The sequence below is a fragment of the Lissotriton helveticus genome, chromosome 3_2 (genome assembly GCF_964261635.1).
Source record: "Lissotriton helveticus chromosome 3_2, aLisHel1.1, whole genome shotgun sequence".
NCBI classification, from domain to species: domain Eukaryota; kingdom Metazoa; phylum Chordata; class Amphibia; order Caudata; family Salamandridae; genus Lissotriton; species Lissotriton helveticus.
The window spans coordinates 497,047,120-497,067,032 of record NC_136062.1 but is presented as its reverse complement, the minus strand read 5'-3'; the positions used below and the strand labels follow the sequence as shown (position 1 = coordinate 497,067,032).

General features: G+C 48.4%; 1 protein-coding gene across 1 annotated transcript in view; it reads left to right on the top strand.

The window, feature by feature from the left end:
• PSMC3 (proteasome 26S subunit, ATPase 3) overlaps positions 1–19,913 on the top strand; it is a 109,306-nt gene that overhangs the window by 52,145 nt on the left and 37,248 nt on the right. The window contains exons 7-8 of the mRNA XM_078684495.1: positions 4,211–4,354; positions 9,870–10,018. Coding sequence (XP_078540621.1) covers positions 4,211–4,354; positions 9,870–10,018 — 293 coding nt within the window. The remainder of the gene's footprint in view (positions 1–4,210; positions 4,355–9,869; positions 10,019–19,913) is intronic.

Sequence of the window (19,913 nt, the reverse complement as noted above, 5' to 3'; positions counted from 1 at the left end):
GAGCGAGTTAGTGGGAGTGTGTTCGCTCTTAGAGAACGCTGGTGGAGTAATATGTGCATGGCAGAAAGCTGAAGGAGAGTGGGGTATTGGTGTTGGCTCCTGTCGATGAGGATTCCAGCCGGGTTCATAGTGCATGACATTCACTGCAGATCACGTATGTCACTGTAACTAGCGAGAAAGGGAAGTGAATCCTGATTGGCTTAAGGGGAATAGTGACTTGTGAGTATATATAGTGCTACGAGGCCTCAACCTGTGACTCAAAGCACTTGGTTTCTCGTTGCTCAAACAGGTGTAACTTCTGACATTTATTTGTTTCCATGGACTTCGTTGCTAGGTTTTGCTTGTGAGAAAGTGTCACTCTTAAGTGTCACACATTTGGTCTCTGAGTGTCCCTCATAAAAACACTGAAACCATAAATGTTCACACACAAACAATCTAAAAAACTTGGCAGCTGTGCTTCTTAGAGTTTCCTGTTGCTCAAATGGGTTTCATTTCTGATATTTGTTCCCTGCTTCTTCATTGCTTGATTTTTGCACGGGAGAAAGTGTCACTCATAGTCGTTGAATGTCACTCATATTTACTCAAAGTATGAAAATGTCACACTTAAGCAGTCTGAACCTGTTGGCAGCTATGGTTGCCAGTTTGTGTAGCCACTTCTGCCACACAGATTGCCTTGCCACATGTCTGGGGGCGGAGCCAGCTGTCACACCTCTCACTTGGGAAGAATTATCTGGCCCCCACAGCACAGACGTACAACTGGTGCACCAAAGATGTGCACCCTGTTGTGTCCTAAGTCCAGTCGTGCTGCTTCTGTATTCAGCCAAGAACCTCGGCACTCCAAAGTGGATTCAGATTTTTGAATCTTGTTTTTCACCAGTACATGTAGCCTTAGTTCCACGTCTGCGTCCACTCTACTTGAGCGGATTTGGCCCTCTCCTCCCACCTGGACACTGCATCGCACTTATTTTTATTTTTAAGTACCCTCCTCAAAAGATGACTGGCATTATGGAAATTTAGAGTCACTGTTTGCAATGTAAGATCGGCAACAAAAATAAAAATAGCTTTCCTGATTCACCACCTATTCGCTAGTAATAACACAGGGCCTATTCCTCACAGACCGCTGACTCAGAAGGCTGTGGCTCTGTCTTTGAGGACTTCTTGATTCTGGGCTCCAGTATCCTCGTACAAGAATTCGGGGTCGCCAATCTCCGTGTCCTGGAACTACCTTTTTGCTTCTAGAATGGGCGAAGAGCACAGGAAGCATTCTGACCTGTCGCCGCACCAGTGAATACTTTATATGGCTGTATAAATGATCCTGCAATCTCAGATCAGCTTATGTCATTCCATAGTCCTATGGGTCTTTAGTGTCTGGGGTAGAGTCCGTCCTAAACACCAGCTCGCGTTTCCAGCTGCTTGCCATGTCCGTTCTTGATGTGATCCGACAGCTGACCGGCTGCACCCATGGAGGAGCCCACCAACTCTGCCTCCTGTGCTTCACTCCTGGATGTGCAAATTGTGAGCTCCGATCATTTTTTGTCCTTTTCCTATGCACATTTTTAGATAAACCCTTCGGGGCTCCCAGTTCCGAAAGGAACAAACTAGCTCTTCACTGTAGTGTGTGCTCCAACAACGCCCTAGCTGGCAGACCAACTCTCCCAATCCTATACTAACGTCTCCCAGGAAGGGGCCGGTTCTAACCTGAGATGATCGCTATTTCCCTAAATCATAGAGCGAACAACCTGGAGCTGTCCTGCTCAATGTACAGTGTAATACTATGTGTGTTTGTAGAGCGCAGGACTCACCGTAAGGGTGTCCTCGTGCTGAAGGCTGGAGCTACGTAGGCGAGGCCAGGGCTGAGAATAGACGAAGAACTCTTATCTTCAGTTTCTTGTGGAATTCAGGAACTGAGATGGGGCCTTTCATGTGCACGGGCAGCTGTTCCAGGAATTGTGCGCAAGGTAAGATCTGGCTGCTTGTAAGGGAAGGGCATGGCGCAAGACACGGGCAGACAAAGTTCCCGTAATATAAAAGTCGTATATAAGTCGAATATAAGTCGTAAAATACATCTTCCTAAAGAAAAGTAAAAACTGACTGAACAAAACATATAGCGCTATTAATTGACAGACCAAATTCTCTCCAAGCATCTGAGTGATACCTGTGGACAGCACAAACTGCCAGCTATAATGAGAAAGAAATGCAGAAGGCCAGGAAACCTCTTGCTACAAGAAATAATGTGAAATACAATGCCATTGAAAGCATAAATGTTGCTTCTAATGAAGGATACCAAAAGGTCGTATTATTATTTAGAAAAATAAATAATAATCCACTCTGCAGCTAATTCTACCAAAGAACTATTTCAAACAGTTAAGTCTCTTTTTGCATAGCCAGCAGTCGGTAACGGCAGAGGAATCTTGAAAATCTGCGTATGTTATATAGTCTACTCAGGTTAATTGGGTTATCCTCCCAGCTCTGGTGACCGGTTAAATGCTGTTTCGGCCACAAGTGATGCTCTGTTCTCCGTTAATCCCATCTGTATTGAAGATTGCATCAGACTCCTTGACAGTACGCCGGAAGAGGTAGGATCACTTCACTCCCATCCTGATGAATCTCCATTGGCTCCCCTTGCCGGCCTTCACTATCTTCAAAGCCATCTGCATCATTTACAAAGTGCTCACAACCAGCACACCGGCTCAACGTGCAGACCAGCTCCCCATCTCTGGTGGCGCTCGGCACAGCCTCAGCCAGGACACTATCAGACTGCAGACAAGGTCACCATCTCTGGTGGCTCTCGGCACAGCCTCAGCCAGGACACTATCAGACTGCAGACAAGGTCACCATCTCCGGTGGCTCTCGGCACAGTCTACCAGGACACAATCAGACTGTGCCACTCTACTTTGCAAAAGACACACAATTGATGGATGGAATGTAGAACAAATCAAAACATTCACCCCCAATCAAGAGATCTGGGTTAAATCCATCATTCTTTTGCTTACCATGCCAACCCAGTTTAGACCTGGCCATATGGAAATCAGTCTTGACCCTGTGCCTCATGGGAACAGTCCAGCCCGAACTGCCAAGCCAGATACTCCCTGGACCGGAAACAAGCATCATAGGACTGGTTTCGGGCTCTTCAGCCAGGTTAGCTTGAATCCAGTGGCACAGTGAGTCCGGGACCCACTTCTGGGCATAAAAGCAAAAGGCACCCAAGACACACTGGAGTCAAGCTATCCTGGCTGATGAGGGCTGAAAGCCCGAAACCGGTCCTGGGAATGCTTTTTTCCAGTCAAGGGAGGACCTGGCTTGGCAGTTCGGGCTGGACTGTTCCCATTGGGCGCAGGGTCAAGACTGATTTGAATATGACTGGGTTTAAACTGGATTGGCATGGTGAGCAAAACAAACAATGGATTTAGGACCAGATCTCTGTACTGGGGTGAATGTATGACATTGTTCTGCATTCTGTCCATCAATTGTTCTTTTTGCTTTCCACTCTACTCTGCGCCACTCTACACTGTTCTATTCCGCACCCCTGTGCTCTGTGCCACTGCGCTCTACTGTGTACCACTGCACCCTAGCCACTGTCCTCTACACCACAGCTCTCTATGCCACTGTACTCTACACCACAGCTCTCTATGCCACTGTACTCTACACCACTACTCTCTAGTCACTTTGCTCTACACGACTGCTCTGTGCCACTCTACACCTCTGCACTCTAGCCACGCTGTACGCCGCTGCACTCCACACCACTCTGCACCACTGCTTTGTGCCAATCTACCCTACTATACAACTCTCCAATTTGTCATTGCATTCTACAATGCAACACTCTGCCAGTGCACTCTGCACCAGTTCACTCTACTCGACTCCATACCAAGCTACGTTCTACTCCAATACAGAACACTCTCTGACACTCCACTCTAATAGATTCTTCGCCATTTCATTCTACAACACTCTTTACTGCACTCCTCTACGTCACAAATTTTAAGCCACGTAAACGTGGCTAAAAAACATTGGCAAACCATTAGCTCTTGCATAGGCAAGACCTATTGGTTTGCCAATGCTTGTTTCTCATAACACTAAAAAATGGACTTGGTGACCAGGTAAGGGGCGATTGTTGAACCTTCTAACTTATACTAGGGAGTTTCTGGTGGTGAGTGTTGTAGCGGTCGTTCTTTGTGAAAGCTGGCGTCTTATTTTTATATGCTTTTGTTAACAGCTGGTGGAAGCCATCGTGCTGCCCATGAACCACAGAGAGAAGTTTGAAAACCTTGGCATCCAACCCCCTAAAGGAGTGCTGATGTACGGTCCTCCAGGCACTGGGAAAACCCTACTGGCTCGGGCATGTGCCGCACAGACCAAGGTAAGGAAAGAAGGCATGCCGTGCTGCACATATCTAGTCTAGATTAGGAAAGGGTCATGTGCTCCATGCAACACGGTAAGAAAAGGGCACGTGCCCATCGGAAAGGGTCACGCTCCATGCACCAGTGTACAAATGGGGCATGCGCTGCAAACGTCTACGTTAAGAAAGGGTCAAACGCCCCATGTACCAGTGTAAGAAAAGGGCACGCGCTGCAAACGTCTACATTAAGAAAGGGTCAAACGCCCCATGTACCAGTGTAAGAAAAGGGCACGCGCTGCAAACGTCTACATTAAGAAAGGGTCAAACGCCCCATGTACCAGTGTAAGAAAAGGGCACGCGCTGCAAACGTCTACATTAAGAAAGGGTCAAACGCCCCATGTACCAGTGTAAGAAAGGGGCACGCGCTGCAAACGTCTACATTAAGAAAGGGTCAAACGCCCCATGTACCAGTGTAAGAAAAGGGCACGCGCTGCAAACGTCTACATTAAGAAAGGGTCAAACGCCCCATGTACCAGTGTAAGAAAGGGGCACGCGCTGCAAACGTCTACATTAAGAAAGGGTCAAACGCCCCATGTACCAGTGTAAGAAAGGGGCACGCGCTGCAAACGTCTACATTAAGAAAGGGTCAAACGCCCCATGTACCAGTGTAAGAAAGGGGCACGCGCTGCAAACGTCTACATTAAGAAAGGGTCAAACGCCCCATGTACCAGTGTAAGAAAGGGGCACGCGCTGCAAACGTCTACGTTAAGAAAGGGTCAAACGCCCCATGTACCAGTGTAAGAAAGGGGCACGCGCTGCAAACGTCTACATTAAGAAAGGGTCAAACGCCCCATGTACCAGTGTAAGAAAAGGGCACGCGCTGCAAACGTCTACATTAAGAAAGGGTCAAACGCCCCATGTACCAGTGTAAGAAAGGGGCACGCGCTGCAAACGTCTACATTAAGAAAGGGTCAAACGCCCCATGTACCAGTGTAAGAAAGGGGCACGCGCTGCAAACGTCTACGTTAAGAAAGGGTCAAACGCCCCATGTACCAGTGTAAGAAAAGGGCACGCGCTGCAAACGTCTACATTAAGAAAGGGTCAAACGCCCCATGTACCAGTGTAAGAAAAGGGCACGCGCTGCAAACGTCTACATTAAGAAAGGGTCAAACGCCCCATGTACCAGTGTAAGAAAGGGGCACGCGCTGCAAACGTCTACATTAAGAAAGGGTCAAACGCCCCATGTACCAGTGTAAGAAAGGGGCACGCGCTGCAAACGTCTACATTAAGAAAGGGTCAAACGCCCCATGTACCAGTGTAAGAAAGGGGCACGCGCTGCAAACGTCTACATTAAGAAAGGGTCAAACGCCCCATGTACCAGTGTAAGAAAGGGGCACGCGCTGCAAACGTCTACATTAAGAAAGGGTCAAACGCCCCATGTACCAGTGTAAGAAAGGGGCACGCGCTGCAAACGTCTACGTTAAGAAAGGGTCAAACGCCCCATGTACCAGTGTAAGAAAAGGGCACGCGCTGCAAACGTCTACATTAAGAAAGGGTCAAACGCCCCATGTACCAGTGTAAGAAAAGGGCACGCGCTGCAAACGTCTACATTAAGAAAGGGTCAAACGCCCCATGTACCAGTGTAAGAAAAGGGCACGCGCTGCAAACGTCTACATTAAGAAAGGGTCAAACGCCCCATGTACCAGTGTAAGAAAGGGGCACGCGCTGCAAACGTCTACATTAAGAAAGGGTCAAACGCCCCATGTACCAGTGTAAGAAAAGGGCACGCGCTGCAAACGTCTACATTAAGAAAGGGTCAAACGCCCCATGTACCAGTGTAAGAAAGGGGCACGCGCTGCAAACGTCTACATTAAGAAAGGGTCAAACGCCCCATGTACCAGTGTAAGAAAGGGGCACGCGCTGCAAACGTCTACATTAAGAAAGGGTCAAACGCCCCATGTACCAGTGTAAGAAAAGGGCACGCGCTGCAAACGTCTACATTAAGAAAGGGTCAAACGCCCCATGTACCAGTGTAAGAAAGGGGCACGCGCTGCAAACGTCTACATTAAGAAAGGGTCAAACGCCCCATGTACCAGTGTAAGAAAGGGGCACGCGCTGCAAACGTCTACATTAAGAAAGGGTCAAACGCCCCATGTACCAGTGTAAGAAAGGGGCACGCGCTGCAAACGTCTACATTAAGAAAGGGTCAAACGCCCCATGTACCAGTGTAAGAAAAGGGCACGCGCTGCAAACGTCTACATTAAGAAAGGGTCAAACGCCCCATGTACCAGTGTAAGAAAGGGGCACGCGCTGCAAACGTCTACATTAAGAAAGGGTCAAACGCCCCATGTACCAGTGTAAGAAAAGGGCATACACTGCATAGATTTAGATTAGGAAAGGATCACCCACCCTATACGCTAGGGTAAGAAAAGGGCAGGTGCGGCACACATCCAGATAAGATTAGGAAAGTGTCACCCGCCCCACATGCTAGGGCAGCGAGTCTCAACCTGTGGTGCGGGACCCATGGGGTCCGTAAGGCCCCTCAGGGGGTCCCCAACTACTTAGAACATTAAATAATATTAACAGATTAGAAAAGTGTATATAAATAAAGAAGCTAAATGTACAATTGAAGATTTTTAAACTTACTGTACAAGTGAAGGAATTTGAAATTAGAGACTAAAAATTAAACTAGTATTCTAAGACTGATTTGTGGGAGCAGTGCGAGTGCATCAAACAGCGTGCGATGCTGAGTGACCGCATTGAATTCTTGAAAAGATCCAACCTTTATATAATTATTTTTACATTCTTAATTTGTTTGCGAATTAAATAAACCTTGTTATTTGCGTATTTGTTTGAATGTTATTTTCTGCATTTGTTGTGTATTGTGAGGCGCAAATCACCAACAATTTTTAGGCTGGGGCCCTAAGCTAACAGTCATGACTTAGTGGGGGATCCAATAGTGATTCAGGCGATGGAGGGTCCCAGGGTTCCAGTAATGATTCATTGGGGGTCCCCACAAGTCAAAAGGTTAAGAACCGCTGTGATAGCTTAAGAATAGGGCACACGCCACACACATCTAGATTAGATTAGGAATCAGTCACACACTTAATACGCCAGGATAGGAAACGAGCATTTGCTGCACTCGTCTGGATTAGGAATGAGTCGCACGCTTGTCAAAGAGCAAACCACAAAACAGTCTCAGTCGGGAAGTCAACCTATTTCAAGTTCGAACTGGGAGATGTGAAGCCAGCAGCTTCATACCACTCTCTGCCGGATGCAACTGGCACATAGATATTTATACAGAGCAGTTGTGATGCGTAGCGCAAGTCGGATCATCCGTTCTTGCAAACGGTTAACAGATCAAATTTAGGACAGTTGACGCCTAGACATACAAGCTAGGAAAGATACACGTACGCTTTCAGTGACCTTTTTACTTGCGCTCCGGACACGTGCTATGGATTTTTCTATCTTTTGAACAGGTTTCCTCTCGTTTCTCAGAATCCTCAAACAAAAACAGTTGTTAGATGGCTGTGAGGATGCAAAATGGAGGGACGACTGTTCAAGCTAAACTCGAAGCCATGTGCTTTCTCACGCTCTATACGCCAGGGTAAAAAAAGCACACGCTGCACACATGTAGATTAGCAAAGTGTTACATGCTCCATATGCTAGGGTAAGAAAAGATGACACGCTGCACACATCTAGTTTAGCAAAGTATTACATGCTCCATACGCTAGGATAAAAAGGGCACGAGCTGCACAAATCTAGATTAGGAATGAGACACGCTCCGTAAGCTAGGGTAAGAAAAGGACACCCGCTGCACATATCTCGATTAGGAATGAGACACGCTCCATATGCGAGGGTAAGAAAAGGGCACGCGCTGCACATATCTCGATTAGGAATGAGACACGCTCCATATGCGAGGGTAAGAAAAGGGCACGCGCTGCACATATCTCGATTAGGAATGAGACACGCTCCATATGCGAGGGTAAGAAAAGGGACCCGCTGCACATATCTCGATTAGGAATGAGACACGCTCCATATGCTAGGGTAAGAAAAGGGCACGCGCTGCACATATCTTGATTAGGAATGAGACACGCTCCATATGCTAGGGTAAGAAAAGGGCACGCGCTGCACATATCTCGATTAGGAATGAGACACGCTCCATATGCTAGGGTAAGAAAAGGGCACGCGCTGCACATATCTCGATTAGGAATGAGACACGCTCCATATGCGAGGGTAAGAAAAGGGCACGCGCTGCACATATCTTGATTAGGAATGAGACACGCCCAATATGCTAGGGTAAGAAAAGGGCACGCGCTGCACATATCTCGATTAGGAATGAGACACGCTCCATATGCTAGGGTAAGAAAAGGGCACCCGCTGCACATATCTCGATTAGGAATGAGACACGCTCCATATGCGAGGGTAAGAAAAGGGCACGCGCTGCACATATCTTGATTAGGAATGAGACACGCTCCATATGCTAGGGTAAGAAAAGGGCACGCGCTGCACATATCTCGATTAGGAATGAGACACGCTCCATATGCGAGGGTAAGAAAAGGGCACGCGCTGCACATATCTCGATTAGGAATGAGACACGCTCCATATGCGAGGGTAAGAAAAGGGCACGCGCTGCACATATCTCGATTAGGAATGAGACACGCTCCATATGCGAGGGTAAGAAAAGGGCATGCGCTGCACATATCTCGATTAGGAATGAGACACGCTCCATATGCGAGGGTAAGAAAAGGGCACGCGCTGCACATATCTCGATTAGGAATGAGACACGCTCCATATGCGAGGGTAAGAAAAGGGCACCCGCTGCACATATCTCGATTAGGAATGAGACACGCTCCATATGCGAGGGTAAGAAAAGGGCACCCGCTGCACATATCTCGATTAGGAATGAGACACGCTCCATATGCTAGGGTAAGAAAAGGGCACCCGCTGCACATATCTCGATTAGGAATGAGACACGCTCCATATGCGAGGGTAAGAAAAGGGCACGCGCTGCACATATCTTGATTAGGAATGAGACACGCCCAATATGCTAGGGTAAGAAAAGGGCATGCGCTGCATACATCCTGATAAGATTAGGAATAAGTCACACGCTTCATACGCTAGAGCAAGAAATGAGGATACGCGCTGCAACCATCCAGATTAGGAATGAGTCGCACGCTCCATGCACAGTGTAAGAAAAGAGCACACACTGCACATGTGTACATTACATCAGGGATCAATCACACAATCCATACACTAGGGTAAGAAAAGGGAGCACTCTGCTCGCATCTAGATTAGGAAAGTGTTACACCCTCCATACATAGGGTAAGAAAAGGGTATATTGCCAGGTGCATCTTAAGGCGGCAAGGAATTGGGCATGCACAGGCTGGATTAATGTAAGTAATCAGATTTGCGAGACGGAGAATCTTACTCGTCTGATCGGTGTCCCTCATCCCCTCTGCAGCCGATATCGCTTTAGGAACCTTACGTGTGATGGCTGTTCGTGTCTCATGCGACCTCTGTATCTTTCCTGCAGGCCACCTTCCTGAAGCTCGCAGGCCCACAGCTGGTACAGATGTTCATTGGCGATGGTGCCAAACTCGTCAGAGATGCTTTTGCTTTGGCCAAAGAGAAAGCTCCATCTATCATCTTTATTGATGAACTGGATGCCATCGGTACCAAGAGGTGAGACTGGAGACCGTGTGATAAAACTCACTGGAATACGTAAGTGCATAATGGTGGCTGCGGGAAGTGCAGATAGAAACGATAGGAGGGGAGGGTGGAGGATGGTAACGACTCTGAGCGAAGCCACTGAAGGAAACTTAAGCAGTGTCAAAGAGCACGGATGGAAGTAAAGATTGCTGAAGGAATGCTGATGGAAGGAATCTAGTGTAGCAAGAAGTGGAAGATTTAAGGGAAAGGGAATCAATAGGCAGTGCTGAGGGGAGAAGAGCTAAAGCTTGGTTTAGAGAGAGTACTGCGGAAAAAAGGAGTGTCTAAATGCAATGGACACAGGAGTGAAAGACATTTATTGCACACGCATGACCAATAAGGGACACGCGAATCAAGGAGACCCAGACCAATTTTAGAAAATTATACTTTGTGCTTTATTTTAAGACCCAGGTCTTCATAATCAGGTAAGTATGATTTTAATTAAAAATACTTTTCAGTGTAAAATAAATCGACACTTTGAAACTTTTTAAAACTGTCTAATGTTATTATAAGGGGAAAACAATTTTGCGGTTAAACTGGTAAGTATTGACCTTACAATTTTAGTTGTCAGAGCCAACAAGTGAACAAAGGCCAGGGGTCAGGTAGGTACCAAAACGTGCCCACCAGCAGCACAAGGGCAGCCGGGTGCAGAGGTAAAAATTGGAGTTTGACTCGGTGCTTTCCAATGAAGACAGGGTTGCCTGGAACCACACTGCTTGCAGGTGGGTGGGTACATCGGTTGCTAGGGCCAAGCTTTGGGGGGGTAGCACAAGCACCAGGGGTGGGGGCCGCAAAGCTGCACCAAACATACATCACTAACGACACAGGGGCGGTCGGGTGCAGGGTGCAAATACAACGCCGGGCGCCCAAATACTTTTCTATGAGGATTTTCCTGACTGGAAAACGGCTGCAGGCATGGCACCGGAGTTTGCAATGGGACGACTATTTACAGCAGAGCTAAGTTGAGATGTAGGAGCTCGTAGGTTCACGGTCGGTTCAGCTGACCAAGGCCCAGGGGCTTCAGGTGCAGGAGTTCCTTTCAGCGTCTGATTCTTCTTACCGGAGCCGGTCGTGGCTGGGGGAGTCTCTGGATTCACACTGCAGGCGCCATTGTGGATAACAGGAGAGGTCAGCCAACACTCAACACAATCTCAGGATTGCCGGAGAGACTTCACTGCACAGGGGAGCCACTCGGCTTGAACTGTGGGCGTTGGCTCCTACTCCTTCCTCTCGCCAGAGCCTGGAACGCCCTACCGCTCCACCTCAAACAGACATCACTCCCCATCTTCATGAGATAACTCAACACATGGCTCTTCGATAGACCTCCTCCTTGATAGACTGGAACCTGCACCCTTCCCCTCCCACCCCCCACCTACCCCCCTGGGCCTTGGGACCCTTACGGGTGAGTAGTTGTGCTCAACAAACCCATGATTGATTGAGAGTGGACAGGAGACGTGGATCCGGAGTCTTTGGAGTAGGTTTCTTCTGGACAGGTTCGCTGTCCTCTGGAGATTGGATTCTTTATTGAAGGCAGCAGTCTTCCCCGGGTTTTTGGAGGTTGTTGTTGGCAGACAGGGCGCAGGGTCGTCAAAGCTAGAGACAGACCGGTAGGGTGGGGGTCAAGGCACTTGTCGGCTTCTGCTGCAGGGTATCTTCTTTCTTCTTTGATCATCAAAGATCTGAGGGTCTGGTCTGTGGGAGCCACCTAAATGCAATATTTAGGTGTGTTTTAGGGGAGTAGCCGGTAGGGCCAATAGGCACCTTACCTGGAGTGACTACACCCTCTACTATGCCACCCTCCTGTGGGAGGAAGTGTAAAAACAGTTTCAATCGGGTCGGGGACAATCGATATTTGCCCGGCGGTATTGCCTCTGTGACCCTCTAGTTATTAAAATCAATGAAGAGGCAGGCGCTGGAGACTGGAAGGCAGGAAACAAGGCTTTTATTCTCTCCGGAGGAGAACACAACGAAACGGACAGAAGGTATCGTTCAGAGGTGCTCTAACTTACGTTTGAGGCCTGGCCCCTTATATACAGTGTTTTATGGTTTTATTGCAGTTTACATATATGTGACAAAGCTTTGATATACGGAAAGACATACCCGGAATCCCCCTTTGGGGCCCGTTCCCACACACATTTACAGTTGAAATCCCCACCCTAATCACAACAGGTGATGAGCATCGCGCAGCTGGATAATCCGCCGAGTCACAGAATGTGGGGGGTTTGATTGGATCTCATGGGGTGGGGGCTTTGATCAACCCGGGGATTTCTTTGATGGGGGGAAGCTTTCTATTGTACGGGGAGGGGCGAGGGTGGTATCGGCAGAGCTGGGTGTCGGCTTGGGAACGGGGAGGACAAAACGGGCACACGGGGAAAAAAGGGGGTTTGCATCTAAGGGCCGGAGATCATGAAAGGAAAGCAGGGAGGTGTCGCGCTGGGAACAGGATGAGGGCCGGGGGCAGAGCAGCGCCGAAGAGGGGTTTATGACTCCAGGCAGGTGCAAGCAGGGGGGTGGTCAGCGGGCAGGCTTAGCGAAGGCAAAGGGCTATGTCAGGGGCCAGCGGCATGCAAAAGGGTTGGTTCTGATCGGGGCATCTTAAAATGGCGGGCGCGCACGACAAAAGTGTGGCATCAGGGGAAGAGGCAAGATGGCGCAGATAATGTTCACCAAAACGCACTAATTTTCCACAGTCCCTCCTTTAACATATTCAAGACATCTTGTTGGTTCATCTTCTACTCGGGTCTATTGTGGTAAGCATGAGAGAGAAAAACGGTAGGAAACCCAAGATAAAGAGTTGTAAACGATACATTTTGAGGTTTCTAGTTTTTAGGAGGTGCACCTATTTGATGAACTTTGATAAATTTGTTCAGCAGGAAAGTCATAGGAATGAAATACAAAAACGGCGAGCAGCAAGTACATATCATAACATAAACTGGCAGGTTAATACATATCTCGGATTCGGGTTGGAGCAGGATCAATACAATGGTGGCTGGGAGAGAAATGAGGCGTAGAAAAAACGGTGGTTTGAGGATGTCAAATGTTCGAAGTTTACGAGTTCTCATTGTTCTTTGTGGTCTTTCGTTGGCGCTGTTGAGCACCGGCGGTGGAGCTACAAGTCCGGCTCTGTTCTAAGTTCTGCGTTGCAGGGCACGACCCTTTCCTCGCGTTTCTGGTCGGAAAGGTCCTTTTCGCCCTGTGTCCTTTGAGGTGATTGTCAGAAAGTTCCGATGGAAGAAGAGCGTTCAAGACAGTTCATAGGGTAGGTCAGAGGAAAAAGGGGATGGAGCAAGGCCAAATTAGGAACAAACTAGGGGAACGAGAGACTTCAAATAGGCGGGCGTGTGACGGAATTCGGAGAGCGGGGACTTGTCGACAGGCACTGGACGTCGAGCAGGGGCATCAGGTCGACCCTTTCTTTTCATGCTGTCGAAAACAGTGCCTCGTCCTGCAGCTCTTTTCAGTCGTGGTCTCGCCTTGGCTAATGTCGCAGGTGTCCCTTAGTCTGCAGTCGGGCCTCGTGCTCCCACATCCGGTCCTTCTCTCCTCCAACAGCAGTACCCTTAAACAAGTTTGAAAAGACAGTTTTTTAGAAAATTTTCGGATGAAGATAATCAAAAAAGTCTATTTCTCTCCCAGCTCCAGGCAAAGAATGAAAATGTCCGTCATTTTTAACGTTCACAACCGGCATATGAATGACCGGTGGCGGACCCGCTGGATTTACTATGACCTTCCTTCATAATCATTTATTACAGGCATGACGGTTCATCTGATGGTAACCCACCTTCGGGGGACAAATCTGGCAAAGATATGCCGTTCTCTAGAGTTTCATATTTACAAAAGGGTACAGTGAGTCGTCAACATGGTACTACACAGGTATTTTGCTGAGAGACGAACATGGCTAAACATTTCCTTTTTATCGGTGCATCCTGTTTTTCAACTACCGCGGGGTTCATTTTGATGATTTCTTTACCTTGGTCTAGTCTGTTAACCTTGTAAAACATCATTCTGGGTCCTACGTAGCCTTTTACAGCCCGGTTACTTAACTAGGAAGGACAGGGGTTTTATGGGAGACAACCAGGGACATAGACAGGGGAGGCAACGGGGGTGATCGTTTTTCTGGTTTCGGTATTGCGACGATTCGGGGAGGGGAGGGTCGCGTATTCTGAGGTCCTTGTTTTATACTATAGGAGCCGTTGACATGTAGTTCCCTTATTTCGGGCCAGATTAGGGAACCTCTGTTGTCTTACCTGTCCTTTCCCTTACGGCCCAACCTGGGTTTATTGACTTCTAGCGGAAAAGGAGAGGTAATGACGCGGCCTCAGGGTGATTGCATTAAAGACAAATGTTTGTGCAAATACTGACGGTATTTGAAGCCAATTAGGTGGTGTGCTAGGGGTGGCGATCTGCCAATTTCGGGGCTAACCACTCGGGAGAGTGGTAGGAGAGAGAGAGAGAGAGAGAGAGAGAGAGAGAGAGAGAGAGAGAGAGAGAGAGAGAGAGAGAGAGAGAGAGGAGAGAGAGAGAGAGAGAGAGAGAGAGAGAGAGAGAGAGAGAGAGAGAGAGAGAGAGAGAGAGAGAGAGAGAGAGAGAGAGAGAGAGAGAGAGAGAGAGAGAGAGAGAGAGAGAGAGAGAGAGAGAGAGAGAGAGAGAGAGAGAGAGAGAGAGAGAGAGAGAGAGAGAGAGAGAGAGAGGAGAGAGAGAGAGAGAGAGAGAGAGAGAGAGAGAGAGAGAGAGAGAGAGAACCACTCACTCGGGAGAGTGGTAGTGCAGAGAGAGAGAGAGAGAGAGAGAGAGAGAGAGAGAAACCACTCACTCGGGAGAGTGGTAGTGCAGAGAGAGAGAGAGAGAGAGAGAGAGAGAGAGAGAACACTCACTCGGGAGAGTGGTAGTGCAGAGAGAGAGAGAGAGAGAGAACGAACGAACCACTCACTCACTCGGGAGAGTGGTAGTGCAGAGAGAGAGAGAGAGAGAGAACGAACGAACCACTCACTCACTCGGGAGAGTGGTAGTGCAGAGAGAGAGAGAGAGAGAGAACGAACGAACCACTCACTCACTCGGGAGAGTGGTAGTGCAGAGAGAGAGAGAGAGAGAGAACGAACGAACCACTCACTCACTCGGGAGAGTGGTAGTGCAGAGAGAGAGAGAGAGAGAGAACGAACGAACCACTCGGGAGAGTGGTAGTGCAGAGAGAGAGAGAGAGAGAGAGAGAGAACGAACGAACCACTCGGGAGAGTGGTAGTGCAGAGAGAGAGAGAGAGAGAGAACGAACGAACCACTCGGGAGAGTGGTAGTGCAGAGAGAGAGAGAGAGAGAGAGAACGAACCACTCGGGAGAGTGGTAGTGCAGAGAGAGAGAGAGAACGAACCACTCGGGAGAGTGGTAGTGCAGAGAGAGAGAGAGAGAGAACGAACCACTCGGGAGAGTGGTAGTGCAGAGAGAGAGAGAGAAAAAAAAAAAAAAAAAACAACAACACGGCAGGCTAAATAGTGCACGTGCAACGGAGAGGGCGGCAGTGCATTCAAGAAAGGCTATTTAGTGCATTACACAGTAAAGGGTATTCACGAGTCCACGTTAGAATCTTGTAATCATGCAGTTTGAGCATTAGACAGGGTAGAGGGGACGTGCTTTGGGAAAAGGAAAGAAGAAAAAAGGAGGTACCATTTTGTAGCACTTTCTCGCATTCTCGGTCCTTTGACCAGTTGGATCAATGCTTCAGTCACACACACACACACATTCCCTCACAGTTTCGCATCATACGTGACATGGGTTCATTCTTCCGGTCTGGTTTAAGGGTGGTCACTTTTTATCAGGTTGTGCTAATTTTTCGGGCTTGCTCGATACGTGAGTAGTTTGCAGGCGTGCTTGGGCACTACCCTGCGGCGCTAGTCCGTTTCGTGTATTTGGACATGGCAAGGTCTCAGATCTTCGCCACACCTCGGCTGTAATTTCTGACGTAACCTGCAGAGGGAGGAAAAGAGGGGGGGTGGGGGAGACAGCATTCGCGCGCATTCAAATACATGGATTCATAAGTCCTTTACTTACCTCTTACTCGTCTTTTCCTCCTTGGGGCAGGGTCCCCGGGGATATGGTTTTCGGAGTCGAGGGGGGGTAGTATGTTCATGTAGGGCGTGTGCGGGGAAATATAAAAAGGAAACCAGAGGTGCCTAGTGCGAGGTATCTAGTCAAAGGATATATCTTACTATCGGGATCCTTAAACCTCTTTCGACGCCGTGGCGTTCTAAAGTTCTTCGGTTCTTGGGTCCCTGCTACTTCGGAACGTTGTACTTTACAATATTTACATTATTTCATTTCACCCTCCTTTTACATTCCCTCATTTACACCATTCGTTTTACCCATCCTTGGAAGTCACGGTCTTCCTCTACGCGAGAGTTCATGAGTCAGTCGCGTACTTTTAATGCGGAGCGTCGGGTTGTCGATCCGATCCGTCCTCCAAGGCCGGGCAACCATCTTCCTTTAACCTTAAAGAGAGAGCAGAGTAGGGTGCACAGAAAAAGAACTTTCCTACCCATCCCATATTGTTTTAAAATAAAACATGCAATACCCGTCCATAGTTTAAAAGACTTTAATTTGCAAATTCATTTCAGCATATGGATTAGGAGGGTGTGGTCGTATTTGGTCGGTCGTGGCAATGGCTAAAGTGCGTACAGTGGGGGGGCGTCGTTTGCGACAGTAAAAAACATCGGAAAGTTTTATTCATTCATTTGTGAGAGACTAAAACGTCTATTAATTGGCTGGGGGTTCGGGGGCATATATTTTCATAATTTAGAAACATAATCATAACAGTTGTAATCAGATTTCCTATATACATACCGTACGCATGTATCGTAAATGAGGTTTATATCAGTTATAAAAATATAATACATTGTATATTCGTAATCAACGTTTGTAACGGGGATCTTTTCATACAGTTCGTCGAGTGAGCTCTCCTTGTCTTTTCTAGCCAAGTGTACAAAGGATCACAAAAATCTCAGAACATCAAGTTTATATTAGTGCGAAGGAACACCACGAGGTGTTCGTAAGTTCCGATTGATACCAGCGCCATTTTGGGCGGGGCCGGCACAGTCCGGAAGCAGCATCAGGGGGAAATGTTTCCATTACTGGCAGTTTGGACCAGAGTCCTTTTCGGCAGTTCTAGAATTCACGCTAACAGAAGGTGTGGCAATGTCATGTTTGTTTCGTTGGCGATCGAAGCAGCCGTCCCTTACCGGAAACCTGCTAAGGCCGAAGGCTCCGCCGGGGACCTTTGCATGATCTTCAAGGCTGCGGAGATGCTGTCGGAGATGGGGGCTCGTGCTCCATGGGACAAATGTTCGAGTTGTATGGCTGGCCAAAGTTACTCTAGTGGCCGGGGCCCGCCTTCCAGCGGATCCAGACGCCATTTTGAGGCCCTACAGGGGCCACTCTCGTCGAGTTTGCAAGAATGGAAGAGACCCTTTGGAGTGAAGGGAAGAGGTCCCTGTTTTGTGAGAGCGGGACGTTCAGCTGGGGTGCAGCTGTGATGCCCCCACCGGGGGGGGGGGGCGAGGGAGGCTCGTTCACATCGTCTCCTTCTCCCGGTGCACTCCATGCCGCTCCTTTTCATCGCCCTGCATGAAGGCCTCTCCACATCCGGTGTTTCCCAAGCGTCACCATTGTACGTTCGGTGCTGCGCAAATACTGGGGTGCCACCATTGTGTGTTCGGTGCTGCGCAAGTACTGGGGTGCCACCATGGTGTGTCCGGTGCTGTGGAAGTATGGGCACCATCGCCTGACTGGGGGTGTTCGGCGCCGGGCTGGGGGCTGGGAAACCTCCTACCGGTGGAGGTGGGAGAGGCTCGTCCGCGTCGCCTCTCCCTCCCAGCCCAACTTGGACAAATTGCTGTGGAGGTACGTGCAGGACATCCCGCCGTCCAGGACTGCTGCGGCCGTGACGGAAGAGAAAAGGAAGAGGTGCCTCGCTCTCCTCTTGACATGTGGCGGGACTACCTTAGTCTTTCCAGGCCCGTTGCGGCCGGCCAAAGAGACATGTGGCGGGACTACCTGCAAATGCCCAGGCTGCGGGCTCCCGCCTCTTCTCCGGCTCCCCCATACGTTAAGATTTCCTGACCAAGAGTTGGCGGCGGGGCTCGCCTTATATGGGTTGCCGTTGGTTGGGCGTAGCCGTAACCCTACCCTATTTTGGAAGGTTCCAGAATGGGGGGGGGGCGAATGTTCTGTTTGACTTTCATTTTCTACAGTTTATCGTTATTATTCCTTGTTTGTTGTGTTAAATTAAAAGTTCAAGTTTATTAATGTTCTACGGATTTTGTTTTATCATTTCTTTCTTTCCAGGTTGCTTTTATGCTAAGTTTCTGCTAACAGGGGTCGAGTAACACGGAAACACGTGTAAAAGGGATGACGCAGATTTGTACATTACATACACACGAACTCAGACGGGGGACAGTACAAGTACGACATACAAAGACCCAAGACAAATATAAAAACAGTTATTGGTCATAATTATCTCTTTCCGTCTGTAAGTTTTTAAACGAGGCTGGGTTCCCGTCTTGACATTGCCCGACCTAGGAGAACTTGATCATGCCGCTGAGATTTTCCTGGCGAAATCTGTGCCATCGGGCATAATCAAACGTGGTGGTTCTGTCTGGCCTGTCTATGTAAGTCGGGTTCTTCTCTGTCTCGCGCCTTTTCTCGTACTGTCGGTCTGTCGTTCCTGTCGGTCCTCTGCTCCTACTCACGCTCAGTAGAGTCGGGCATTGGGCTTTCCAGTGTCCGACATACCTACAAAAAGCGCATTGGTCTGACCCTAAGTCTGGTCGTCCTTGGTATAGTGTCGGGGGGTAAGTTGTGGGTAGCGGTGTCCTGGGGTTGTCCTGTCGGTATATTTCCCTACTTGGTTTATCCTCGTCTTTTCTCTGTCGTTTCGTAGCCTCTCTGCGCCACATACCGAGACTGTCGAGCATAATTGGCGTCGTCTTATTATTTCGAAGGGCTATTTCTAACGTTTCTATTTTATCAAGGTCGAAGGATCCTGCCAGTGGCCACTGTTTGTCTTGGCTATCTTCGGTATACCTGTGCCATAATTTATTATAAGCTATGGTAACTAACCCATAGTTTATGAACATGTCCTTATTAGGGGTGCCTTCTAGTGGAGCCATATGGTCCACCTCTAACACCCGGTCCGGGCTAAACAGGCTATTTATCAATGGGGAGAAGACAGACATGACGGCTCGTAACGAGGGACTAAAAAGTCAGCACTGCCTATCTTATCACTAGGTGCAAAGACTAGACAGAATATTTCTATTCTACGTTGTTTGCAGGCAGTGAATACCTCATGGATCCCAAAAAAACCAATAGACCAACAAAATAACAATGGGGAGAATGAGTAGGACCGCAAAGATCTGCGTCACCTACCCTTTTCACTATCTGCAAAAAGGATGGTCTCTTCCCTGCTTGCAGACAGAGAATCTCCAGGAAACAATAGTTTGTGAACAACAGTTCAGTTTCAAGCAATTATTGAGTGGGGGAGAAAAAGAACAAGCACGGCTGCTACCCTACTTATTCTCCACTGCTTGCAAAGGGAGAGAGAGCCTGTTGCTTCTCCGTTTGCAGACAGTGAATCTCTAAATAAAAATAAACAAGGCAATACTAGTATTTTTTGACAATCAATCAAAACAAATTCTTTCGCAATTTGTCGTGGCAACACGACCTTACCCGGACCATGTGGACAGTTTCTTGTCTTCCGAATCCAGCGCCCGATCGTCCTCTTTTTCTCGTATTTCTCACGGCACTCCTGATGGTTCCCAGTCAGGACCGTAGATCACTCGAGAGAGGTCTGTTCGGAACTAGTGAAGTTCGGATGATCGGCTGC